Source organism: Malaclemys terrapin, chromosome 2 (assembly GCF_027887155.1).
Source record: "Malaclemys terrapin pileata isolate rMalTer1 chromosome 2, rMalTer1.hap1, whole genome shotgun sequence".
Classification (NCBI taxonomy): domain Eukaryota; kingdom Metazoa; phylum Chordata; order Testudines; family Emydidae; genus Malaclemys; species Malaclemys terrapin.
In genome coordinates this window covers 21,986,037-21,998,359 of record NC_071506.1, presented here as the reverse complement: position 1 = coordinate 21,998,359, position 12,323 = coordinate 21,986,037, and the positions used below count along the sequence as shown (strand labels likewise).

The window sequence follows — 12,323 nt, the reverse complement described above, 5'->3', positions numbered from 1 at the left end:
ATCTCCTGGATTGCTGTCAATAGTCACCAGGAGATCAATGCCAATTCTGGGAGACTCTAGGCCAATCCTGGAGGGTTGGCAACCCTTCTCTTGTTCCTTAAGGGAGAAGATAGAAGAGAAAACGCTTAAAGAGATCTTGACCCACTTTCCTCCAGTCACCAGGACAGTGGTCAGCTCTAGGGATTCAAATCTCCATCTCACCAACACTTGAAAGGGTTCAGAGTCAAGGACTGGGGTTTTGTTCCTCTCTAATTTGTGATGTGGAACATAAAATGTAGTCATTTCTTCCCTACCTTCCTATATAACCTGTTCATTTTTCAAAGCCCTTGTTTTAGCATTAACTGATGGCAGAAAGGTTTTCCCTGTTACTAGATGAGTATTGTAGCAAATCCATGGATATTTAGCATCACATGGCTACTCAGAACTTCATGGGGGGTGGGGGATAGAACTCAGATCCTCCTATTCCTAAAGCCCCTGCCACCAGAACTAAAGGAGAAATCCTGTTAGTATCTGGGCTACGACACACACTTGAGGAGTCCTGTTTCTGTCAAGTAGAGGGCCGTGTTATAAATACGTTAGCAACTTTGTTGTGACATGTTTCCCCTGAGACTTCAGCATTTCTATCAGTCTTCCAAAACACATTATACTCTGCGTAATCCTGAGGCTCTTGCACAGTTTTTACTCCAATTGCTTGAGTAAAATCTGAGTAGGGACCTCAGGGTGGGGCTGTTGGCAATACAGTATGTACTCCAGTATTTTACAGCAAATTACATCCCATTTTGCTGCAGTATGTACATATAGATCTGAGAATTCATGGCCTTTTGCACACAGTGCCCTGGAGATGACTGCCTCCTTTGTTTGCTTCACTGGCAGATGATTGGGACAGTTGCTAGTACTTTCCATATGCACCGTACCCAGCAATTTGGGCCCTTTGGGCCAGAGTAACACAAGATTCCTTTACAGGAGGTTGGAATAGGGGACACACTGAAGAGCAAGGCATCCATGGTCAAAGAGTTTGTGTGGGAGTTTCCCCTTCGAAGTCCATGTGTCAGTCTCAGGATCATAGCAGTCCAATGAATCAGAGTCTTGGATTGTATTGTCTGCAGTCAGACAGCGCCCTCCGGTAACATATAACTTGTTTTTGATCACAGCAGCTCCGTGATGCATCCGTCTGTCCTTCATGTCTGCACACTTAACAAACTTATTGGCCTTAGTATCGTAGGCGATGATTCTCCGGGTGTACCCTACACACAAATCAGGGAATGGAAGAGGTGAATGGTAGTTAAAGTCTAAATCCAACAGAAGGGATAACAACATATTTTCTTTCGTGAGTAAAAACCTCACTTCTTCGGATGCATAGCTATGCATCCGAAGAAGTGAGGTTTTTACTCACGAAAGCTTATGCCCAAATAAATCTGTTAGTCTTTAAGGTGCCACCAGACTCTTTGTTGTTTTTGTAGATACAGACTAACACGGCTACCCCCTGATACTTGACAACATATTTTCTGCTAATCTCCAGACCCTTTTCAATCTTGTAATTATATGGTTGGTTAATTTTGCAGGACTATGGGCCTCACTAGGCACATCTAATTTACCTGGGAAGTGCTAATATATCACAGTTGTGATGTATGTCTAGCTATCCAAGTTGTCCTTTCACCGTAGTATCTGAGCACTTGGAAATGCTATAAAACCCCTGATATGTGCAGATAGAATGTAGGATTAGCTGTACCAGATCAGACTGTAGCTCTGTCAAGCACAGTTTGTGCTTCCAGTTTTCTGACTCTGTTTTGCAAACCCCCGTGTATTTCTGCTAGCTGAATATATGAACTTTGGCCCCAGTGCTGGTCTCAGAAATATATGGACCACTCCCATTGGCATCAATGGAAAAATAAGGCTATGTATCCCTGTTCTGAGAGCCATTCTGTGCTCTGTATTAATTATTCATTCATACAGGAGTGGAAACACCATAACTTTTCACTTGTGGACTTCCCACCAGATCATTCCCTCGAGTGAGGAGGGGGAGAGGTTTGCCTCCCCAGAAGAGGCACCAGAACAAGCTGGCCAGCTCCCTAAATCTGTAGGTCCCTTTAGCCTGTATGGATCTCAGGGAATCTGCTGGAGCCCAGGCATCTGTTCTGCCAGAGATGCTCCTCTTCCCGCCCCATGTCCATCTTCCTGTCGATAGAGCTGTACTGTTGGGGGATCCCCCTGCTGCCAATGTCTCTGGAACTCCTTGTCAGTATGGTTTCCAGAATGTGGGTAGGTTAGTTCTGAGGGGGCCTACAGCTTCCCAGTCCCTTTCAAACAGAGAGGATGTCTTTTTTTTTTTTTTTTTTTTTTCCCTTTTCTTCCCCTGGACAGTAGTTAGTTTATCACTAACATGGCAGCTGGCTTTGGAAAGAAAAAAATCCTTGGCCTGAATTATAAAAGAAGCTAAATACTGCATGAGCAGCATCACATGAAAGAGCAGTGAGTTTTATTCCTCTTCCCAGTTTTCCATTGTGACCTCTATTTACAGTCCTCTATTGGCATTTGAGCATCATCATCTCAGGCTTCCTCATGGCTGGGAACATTCAAGGACTGGCCATTGAGTCAGGTATTGAGAATTCCCTTTAAGGGCCTAGTTCTGTTCTCTGTTTCATGTGTGAAAGGGATCCCCTTAATTTAAGTCAGAACTTCAGCTCAATCAATGCAAGCCATCTATGTCAGCGTCTTAAGGGATAGAATTTGGCCCCAAAGGTGCATGTTCACATGGAATCTCTCTTTATTGTTTCTCTTCTGACGTGATGAAAAGTCCTAAAATCTTTATCTGACAGCTTTGTCTAATTGCCTTTAGTGTTACACAAAATGTAGAGAGAGCCCCAAACCAGCAGCTCAAGTATGAGCACTTTGGAATTTTGGGGGCGGTGTGGGGATTGTATTCCAACTCAGATCCCTGGATCTGACTGCACCTCTAGCAGCTTCGGTTTGGGGTCAGATCCAACACTGAAAGAAATCTGTTTTCCAGTTCCAGCTCAATGTGGCCAGATTTTGTGAGAGCAGCTTATCTCACAAGTTTCCAGATATTTGGAGCTGGTGTAAGCGGGGGAATGGTCCCGCTATTGTGGGGAACTTTCCTGGCTTCTGCACTACCCCGGTGAAGTGGACTAGCGAAAGGATCAGAGTCCTCGCTCCCACTTCCTTTACCCAGAGGCCTCCCTGCCCTAGAGGTCTCTCCTTCCACTCTCCTGTCTGGCGGAGTCCTCGTAAACCCCGACAAGGCTGGGCCCAGGATTCCTGGGGGGCTCGACCCCCCCCAACCCTGCTGTGATCACCCAGGACAGGGGCTAGGGGGTGTCTCCACTCCGGGGTACTCTCTCTGCACTGGGCACCTCCCTGACCCACTGATCATTTCATACAATTTAAAGCAAATACAAGTTGTTTAATTAACAATTAATTTTAAAAAAGAATAAGGAAAAATGGGAAAGGTTAAAGGAAAACACATCACCCTGCTCTGTGGCAGGGAACATTACAAACAGTGTCTCTGGAACGTCAGCGCAGTTCAGTCTGTTCCTTGTAGGTCCCAGGCCTCCTTCCCAGGCCCTGGCTGTGCTGCAGAGATGCTGCGGGTCGGACACTTGCTCTGGTGGTGGCCACACGCTCTCAGGCTCTAGGTGGCAGGACCCTTTTTCCCAGCGTCGCCCCTGCCTGATCGGGGTTATGATCCCTCTCCAAGTCTGGCCTGCAGAGCCTCTTGGCTGAGGCATCTCCCTGTGCTGGGCCCACTGCCCAGGGTCCCCCTCGCTCTCCCCAGCTGCTCACCGCACCCAGCTCCATACTGCTCCAGCCCCGGCTCCACTCGGCCTCAGCACGGCTGCTGCTGCTGCTCTGCCTTCAGCTCCCTGGGCTGCTTGTCTGGCCCCTCTGGCTCTGGTTGCTGCAGCTCTGCTGTCTCTGGGCTGTGCTCTGGCTTTGGGGCTGCAGCTCTGCTTCCAGCAACTTAGCTCAGGCCCCTGCTCTCCCCTTAGCTCAGCCCCACTCTGTGTGACCCAGGCAATTCCAACTCACACGGAGGACGGGACCCCCTCTGGCCTCCTGACTCCCTGATTAGCCTGCCTGCCCTGTCAATCAGGCTGATCTGGAGCATTGGCCTCTCCCCATGGTTCCTGGGGACTGTCAGTCTCAGGCTCCTGATTTCCCATCGACCCCTCCCCTTTTAGTGCTGGGAGCTAGCAACCAACCCCCCCCCCACTGAATGTTAGTAAGGGGGCAACAGTCCCCTTACACTGGTCTCATGAACTTTTGGCCCTATCGGATCAGAACCTAAAGCCTAACCCTTATTCTGTCTCAAAGCCTGATCCAGGGCCCACTAGTAGATACTGCAAAAAGAACTTAAAAGTGGTGGGCAAGGGAAAAATGTAGGCTTCTAGCTAAAAACGGGGCTTGTCCATGAGGTGCATTAGTCTGTGCTAGAGAGATGTAAATTCTAGTGTGCCCTAGCATGTTGCACACTACCAGGGCTGTGTGGGCCTTGCTGGCACATATGAAAAGTTCTCTAGTGCATGTTAATGAAATACTGTTTCAAACAGCACTATAGTAACATGCAGCAGGGGATTTTTAGTGCATGCCAGCAGGTTCCACACAGGCCAATTAGCGCACAACACACTCGTGCGCACTAAAATTTATATCCCTCTAGTGAGGACTAACATGCCATGTAGACAAGCCCCAAGACTCTTGTTGTTCAGCAAGCATGTTCTCCCTTCTTTCATTCTGAGTTGTTTTGCAAGGTAACCTTGAAATGTGGTGAATGCTGTTTTTAAAAAAAACAGTATTATGTTTTGTAATTTCAGCTGTTGCTAAACCAGAAAAATTTGGCCAATCATTTGGCATAATTGCTGGTAAATGACAACTTATCTGCCATAAATCTCTCTGCTTTAAAGGAGAATGGAATATATTTAACGTTAATTTGGATTTTTGTGGTTTTTGTTAAATAAATAATTTTAAAACACAGTTTAGGCCTTAAGCTCATCAGCAGAATACTTGGGTCCACACAAGCGCATCAGATAAATACATTTGAAGGTAAGAGTTGAAAATCCTTTTTACCTACTTCTTTGCTGTGGTCTGATATCAGAATACTTTGCTTCCCCTGCTATCCTTGGGACCTAATCCTGACGGGTTTACTCAGGCTCAGGACTCTTCCCCCTCCTTTGAGTAGTAGCTTTCTCTGTGAATAGTCCAATAGCTTCAAGGAAGGGAAGGCTGGTCTAGTGGTTAGGGTGCCAATATGGGACTTGGGAGTCCTTGGTTCAAATTCCTGCTCCATGCCAAACTTCCTGTTTGATCTTGGGTAAGTCAATTAGGCCATTCTTACCCTACAAACTTCTGCTGGCATAGTTATTCATAGATTCCAAGCTCAGAAAGGACCAAGTGTGTTCATCTAGTCTCAGCTATATAACACAGACCATAGAAGGTCCCCAAAAGAATTCCTAGAGCAGACCTTTTAGAAAAGCATCCAATCTTGATTTTAAAATGGTCCGTGATGGAGAATCCATCATTGGTAAATTGTTCCAATGGTTAATTACTCTCACTGTGTACCTTATTCCCCGTCTGAACTGGTCGAGCTTCAACTTCCATTCGTTGGATTGTGTTCTGTGTTTCTCTGCCAAACTGAAGAGCCCATTATCAAATATTTGTTCCCCGGGTAGGTACTTATAAACTGTGATAAAGCCACCCCTTAATCTTCTCTGTGTGGGTGAGGGGTGTGATTTGTGACTGGTGTAGCTGAGCTGGCAGAAGCTCTTAGAATAGATGCAGTTATACTGGCAAAACTGCATTTGTACAGCTGTACCTTATTTCGCTCATGGTGGCTGGTTTTACTCGATTGGTACGGAGAGCAACTTTGCTAGTATAGCCGTGCCATAGTAGGAGCACTAGTATACTGGTATTCCTCGACTGGTAAAATAGTCATAGAGCTTGCCTACAGGGGAGATCCTGGAATGTTAATCTGAATTAACTAAATGTGTTAATTTAAAGTGAATTAATTAATATGCATTAAAACCCTGGTGAATACCCTCATTCAGAATTAAACTGGCCTTAATTTGGTTTAGTTTACAGTGAATTAAGCTACACTGAATCAAGGCCACTTTAATTCTGAATGAGGGTGTTCATGCAATGTTTTAATGCAGTTTAACTAAACCACTTTAAATTCACACATTTAGTTAAATCGGATTTTCTTGGCTGTTCCCATGTAGACAAGCCCTTACTGTACACATGAATAGCATGCTGCTCCACAAGCAGTCCCACTGAAACCCATGGAGTGTAGTGCAGTGCTGCTACTCAACAAGAGCAAGTGTGGCAAAATCACTTTTTGTTTCTGTAAAACACCATGGAGCTAAAGTGTCACTTCCCCCTGAGAAGTAGCACACAGCTGCATCACCTCAGGACCAAAACTGGGAAGGAACTGTGATGCTCTCCTATCCAGTTCCTGTGCTGGTTCCCTCCTTACTCTAGAAGAGAATTAATGTGCATTAGCCCTTTACCAGATGTAGATTACTTCCTCCACAGGCTGGCTTTCTCTTTTGGGTGTGGAGGTTAGAGTTCAGGCCCTGGCCATTAGCTATCTCTCTCTGCCTGCTGACCTCCCGGGAGATGGTAGCAGCCGGCAAGCCTGCTGTGACCAATGGTGTAGTAGCCTGCACATGGGAAGTAGGGGGTACTGTTTGTCCCCTTTCATCTTATGTGGGCTGCAAAGGTACGTGACAACATTGCCTCATTTTACTATCCCTTCACATAAAAGAAATTGCCTCAGCAAGTTGGTTGCCTCAGAATGTATTAAAGATGTAAAGAAACCGTTGATAAGTAAGTATGTCAAATTCCATGGGAGTTAGTCTTATGCAGCTGACCTGCATGACCTAGACTGCTTACCTCCAACAATGATAATCCGGTCTCCAATCACCACTGCTGGTGCACAAACATTCTTCACCATTCTGGTCTCCATTCTAAACCACATGTTCCTGGATATGTGGTAAACCTGAAAAGTACATAAAGATACACACTGTAAAGTACGCAGCATTTCAGCAGGCAATCACACCTACAGAAATGGCTACTTACTTGTTAGTTTTTGTGCATCTTAATGACCAACAATCTATTGCATTGGGTTGTTGAAAAATGGAGAACATTTCCCCACAAATTATTTGCTAATCTGTCCTCTCTGGAAAAAAAAGAGTCCTAATTTTACATAGTTCTGATGACAGTCATCCAATTGACCCAGCCATTGTATTCATGTTGCTGATTGGCGTGGGCCAGGTTAGCACAGAGAATTGATAATGGAAACCTTGACCAGTGGGGAGCGAAGGCACGTTTAGGCCTGACAGAAGCCTGCTGTGGATTTTAAGAGTCTGTTCTGATAACACGTAACATCATAAGCATAAGTAGAACTGTGTATGTATAAGAAAGCACAGAGTATTCATGCTGGCAAAACCAAGAAAAAACTAAAGTAACTAAAAAACTAGAACAAATTGGTTTGAACTAACAGTTTGAATCTGTACTGATAGGGGAGGAGAGTTAACATGAAAATGAGAAACTAATACATATGTATAAGAAAATATAACAGTTATAAATAAATTTGTTTAACAAAGGGAGGTTGAAGTTGTATTGTCCAGTGTTGGAGGTAACTGTGATGAGATCATTCTGATAAGCTTCCCACTTGTGAGTAATTGATCACTATTCACTGAGTTTTGCCTTAATAAATATTTGTTAGACCCATCTGCTCAGTAAGTGAACCTTCATCCAACATAACTCATTCATCTCTGTGTCAACAGTTCAAATGTGGCTCTTGTTGTTAGTTTGGAGGGTCAAATGTGTCAACCACATCTACTAAGTGATTGTCTCGGGGACATCTCCCCACCTGCACCTCTGCACCTAACTTCCACTGACAACTGAATTACGTCCCTGTGGGAAGTACAGAGTTGATTATGTGATGCTGCCATCTTGGTCAACAGCGATTGAACCAGGGACTTCCAGAGTTAAAAAAACAGGATCTGTAGCTTAGAGCTGTAACAGACTCTGTGCCTGATCCACAGAGGATCTGAGAGGGACACATAGCATGGGATACATGCTTCCGCTGAGTAGAGGAATCTCATCCTCTGAGCATCTGAGGTCCATGATGGTTTAAATCTTGGACAAGCCCTCATGAGGCAACCTCTACCACCTTCGTTGACACTATAGGTCGAACCAGGGACCTGCAGAATTAAAAGCATGTCTTTTCAGTTTGAGCTAAACAGCTAGGCTCTCTCTGAGAGCTGTAACAGACTCATATCCTCTGGATTGGGCACGTCGGAGGATACAAGAAACACACTGACCAGTCGGTTACCCTTGCCAGGAAAAGCAATATTAACACATGACTAACACATTAAATATGAAAGTATTTAATGTATTTTTGCCTCCTTTTAAAACAGTTTTACATCTGGCAGGGAAGTGGAGAGCCAGTGTCAAGTGACCAACTAGGACCCTACAACCCTTCAGTAGGGAGTGCATGGGCCATTGGGAACCATTGGCTTGTGTGAGATGAAATGGCAGTTCCAGTCCTGGTCCTAGTGAATAGGAATCCATATCACAGTAACTGCCATCACAACTGGTGTCTTTGCTGATACTGTCTGAGGAGAGACAAAAGACTGAGACCCAGATTCAGCCAGGAACTTAAGCACCTGCCTAATAGTGATCACTGACTTCAATGGAAATACTCCCATATAAAGTTAGCCATGTGGTTAAGTTCCTGGACTCAGGGCCTGAGTGGGCATCAGTTTGCAAGACTGTCAAAATGACACCTTTCACAAGCACTAAAATCACATAGAGCTGGCCCTGAGATCTTTACTCAGTTTTACTCAATCAGGCAAACTCTCATTGAAACCAGTGGGAATCTGCCTGAGAAAGGACTGAGTAAAACCTCAGAAGGGCCTCAGGGTTTGGGACTTAACAATAATAAAGGCTTCTTGTGGAAATATAAAAGTATTTAAACATAATTTCCTACATACTGGACTTCCCTGAATGAGCATTTCCAACTTAGCATGTGTATCTTCCCTTCTACTGCATAAGACTCATTGCAAATTCAGTTCTATATTGGGCTTTGATTTTACCAGCTGGGCTTGGGTGTCAGTACTGAATACCCTGGAGGAAATGCACATAAGATGAGCAGGAGTGACAATTTACCTGTATTAGACGGACAGGGTTTTGCATAATGTCTTCCCCTCCAAAGAGATAAATTCTTTGGTCTTTAGCTGCAACGGCAGGGTGAAGGACAGCAACGGGCATGTTTGCCATGTTCTCCCAGATGTTATAAATGCTGTCGTACCTCTCCACGGAATTCAGAATTTCCTGGTTCTCTCCAATTCCTCCAATTGAGAAAATGTAGTTCTTATAGGCTATGCTCCTGTGAGAATAGCGTGGAACCAGCATGGGTTCAACTAACCTCCACTGATTTAGCTTGAGGGAGAAAATATGAACATTATCACTGACTGGACTTTTCTCACAGCTAACAGGCATCCCTCCTAGCACATAGATATTGCTATGCAAGCTCACTGCAGAGGCTTTGTAAAGGCGCACAGGATGCTTGGCGAGGCTCAGCCACTGGTTGGTCTTCTCATCATATAGGAGGACATCCCTGGTTGTCGTCTGGTTGTCCTTCCTGCCACCAATGATTATGAGGAACTCTTGGTATGAATATCTGCGGGGAACGTGCCACATGGGTTTGATGTCAGGAGTGCTGGTGCTGTATAATGAAAACATCTGTCTCCTAGCTGATTCCAGGATGCTTCTACAAGCGGGTGAAGACTGAATGAGGGAGTCATTGGCAATGAAGTGGAAAAGGAAGGTTGGGTGGACGTATTGAAGCCGGACCTTCTTGAACAAATCTTGGATATAGCCCTGTCGCGCCTGGAGATCGTGCCGGATCCAAACCATGAGTGTCTCAAACACTTGTTCCTCCTCACCACAGAGCTCATCATCCCCAAGGTAATTGATCAACTCCAATGCACAAAGCTCCTTCAGGTCTTCAGAAGAGGCTACTTCAGGAAAATATTTCAGAGCCATCTCCTTGGCTTTCTTATTGAGATTCTGGCAGTTCAAGATTTCAGAGAGCCTTATCATGCTCAGGCAATTCTCAGGAGTCAGCTGGTCCTGGAGGTACAAGGAGCAGGCCTGGAACAATTTAATGTACTGTAACATGGAAGTGGCCTCCATTAGGTACAAGACGTTCTCGGCTGTTATAAGAATCTCTCCTGTGTAAACATAAAGGACAATCTGATACAAAATATTGGAGTCCATGCCTTTCAAGTCAACTTTTGCCTGGCAACTCTCTTTAAAGTTGTTACAGAACATTGCCTTGAAGTAAGGACTGCTTGCAGCCAGCACATTCCTGTGGCAAGGGATTTCAAACTCGCTAGTGCAGAGAGTAACATCAGTCAACATCCCGTTTTGCCTTAAAACGTTGAGCTGCCTCAATAGTTCGGAGGAGAAGTCCTGGTCTTTGAAGAGAAGGTCCTTTGCAGATTCTTCCTCCATAGCGAAATGTGAGAGAGAGGAATATTGGGCTTGGCAGGGAAGACAAATTCTTAGCAGCTTTTATTTAAATGCCCAGCTCCAAAGGGGCTAGGGATCAGAACATTGATGGTTACTCTAAATATTCTCTCTCTGTTTGCGCACAGAAATAAGAACACTGGTTAAGTGCAGTGGGAAGGGAGTATACAAGCCACGAGGTCATTCAGCATCTGTTTGTTTGTTTTTTAAAGGTATCGGATGTGAGGTCGGCATCTTCTGTGAGCCTCACACACAGCATAAGCACTAAAATGATCTTGCTGACTTGGGACTAAAGGGAAAAGCCCTGAGCAAATTGTATGTTCATTTTAAACATGTCTAATAAATGTGCTCAGCCTTTTCTTCGCTATTTTTAAAGTATTCGCAATTTAGTAACTTATGTTTCTTTCCCTTAGAGTTAGTCATTACTGAAGAATGTAAATCTGGCAGAGCTAAACTCTGCAGCAGGACAAACTAAACTCTAGAGACTGGGAATCTGCATTAAAATGGTTATTTATTAACTCTGCTTAGTTGTTGTTTTTTATATTAATCAGACACACGACTAAACAATGTACCAGGCAGAACAATAAGATGGCTATCTTCATGACACTGACTGTTCAATCTGCAGTGAAATCACATGGTAGAAATGTTTACCTTATGTTGTCCTTCACTGCATTCACTCACTTGGTGTCCTTTAGTCTCTGCTGAGATTTTCCATAGCTAGTACATGAGCAAAAACTATATACCCTCAAGATGTTTCTTTCTGTTGGTAAGTGATTCATAGAGGATCATTTCTGGATTTGTTTATTCTGAAGGCACTTTCGCTGCTTTCTGGAGCTTTGTGAAAGAACCACCAGGCAATGAGGCGTTGTATACATTCCAGGGCTAAGAATAGTCACATATGGACTTCTCACTGTTATCACATGTGACTTTCCCCTTGCCTTTTGCAAGGAGCTGAACATTACTGAGCATGCCCAAGGGGTGTTTTTCTGGCAAGTGTTTACATATAACAAATAGACTCTGAAACCAAGGTACACTTATAAAAGTCCTGGCTGTCCATTTGGAAACAGCCAGAAGGCCCTGTCCTGATGTGCCTGGGAATTCTAGAAGCCTGTAAACAGTCTGAAATGCCTAGCACTAGGTATGCACTGTCATGCACTTTCATCTTGAGGGAGGGGAAAATGGGTATCAGGAGTTTTTGAGGGGACAATATTTTCATTTTAAGGAATCGGGGGAAGTCCTTCTAATCTATCTGCTGAGATTTGGGACTGAGTGCGGGAGAAGCTGGTAGCACTGGTGTTTCATGCTAATGCTCCCATTGTAGCAAACTGCCCATTTTCTAAGTATCAGGGGGTAGCCGTGTTAGTCTGTATCCACAAAAACAATGAGGAGTCTGGTGGCACCTTAAAGACTAACAGATTTATTTGGGCATAAGCTTTTGTGGGTAAAAAACCCACTTCTTCAGATGCATGGAGTGAAAATTTCAGATACAGACACTCCCCGGGTTACGCAAGATCTGACTTATGCAAATTCGCACTTACGGAAAAAGTTCCATAAGCCAGAAACAGGGTTTTCGAGTTGCGGAAATTTTTGCGTAACGTATGAGTATACGTTTCCGACTTACGTAAAATTCGAGTTGCGCAAGGCTTTCCAGAATGGAGCGATTGCATAAATTGGGGGGGCGTCTGTACAGTCATAAATATATATTGGCACACAAAAAATAAAACCATGCTAAAGTAACTGAGGGCTAGATGGTGCCCTCAAGGCACAGCCCT

At 44.5% G+C, this 12,323-nt stretch overlaps 1 protein-coding gene across 4 annotated transcripts; it reads right to left on the bottom strand.

Annotated features, from left to right (window-relative positions):
* Positions 1 to 659: 659 nt before the first annotated feature.
* KLHL38 (kelch like family member 38) lies at positions 660 to 11,433 on the bottom strand. 4 transcript variants are annotated; one of them, XM_054021221.1, is made up of 4 exons: positions 11,203 to 11,433; positions 9,187 to 10,623; positions 6,904 to 7,009; positions 660 to 1,244 (listed from the first exon to the last, which is right to left on the bottom strand). In XM_054021221.1, exons 2-4 carry the CDS (start codon positions 10,534 to 10,536, stop codon positions 958 to 960), a joined length of 1,743 nt encoding a protein of 580 aa, XP_053877196.1. In that variant the 5' UTR covers positions 10,537 to 10,623; positions 11,203 to 11,433; the 3' UTR covers positions 660 to 957. The 4 variants fall into 4 exon arrangements, with proteins under 4 accessions (XP_053877196.1, XP_053877198.1, XP_053877195.1 ...); XM_054021223.1 differs by having other exon boundaries at positions 9,187 to 10,253; XM_054021220.1 differs by lacking the exon at positions 11,203 to 11,433 and having other exon boundaries at positions 9,187 to 11,185.
* Positions 11,434 to 12,323: the final 890 nt, after the last annotated feature.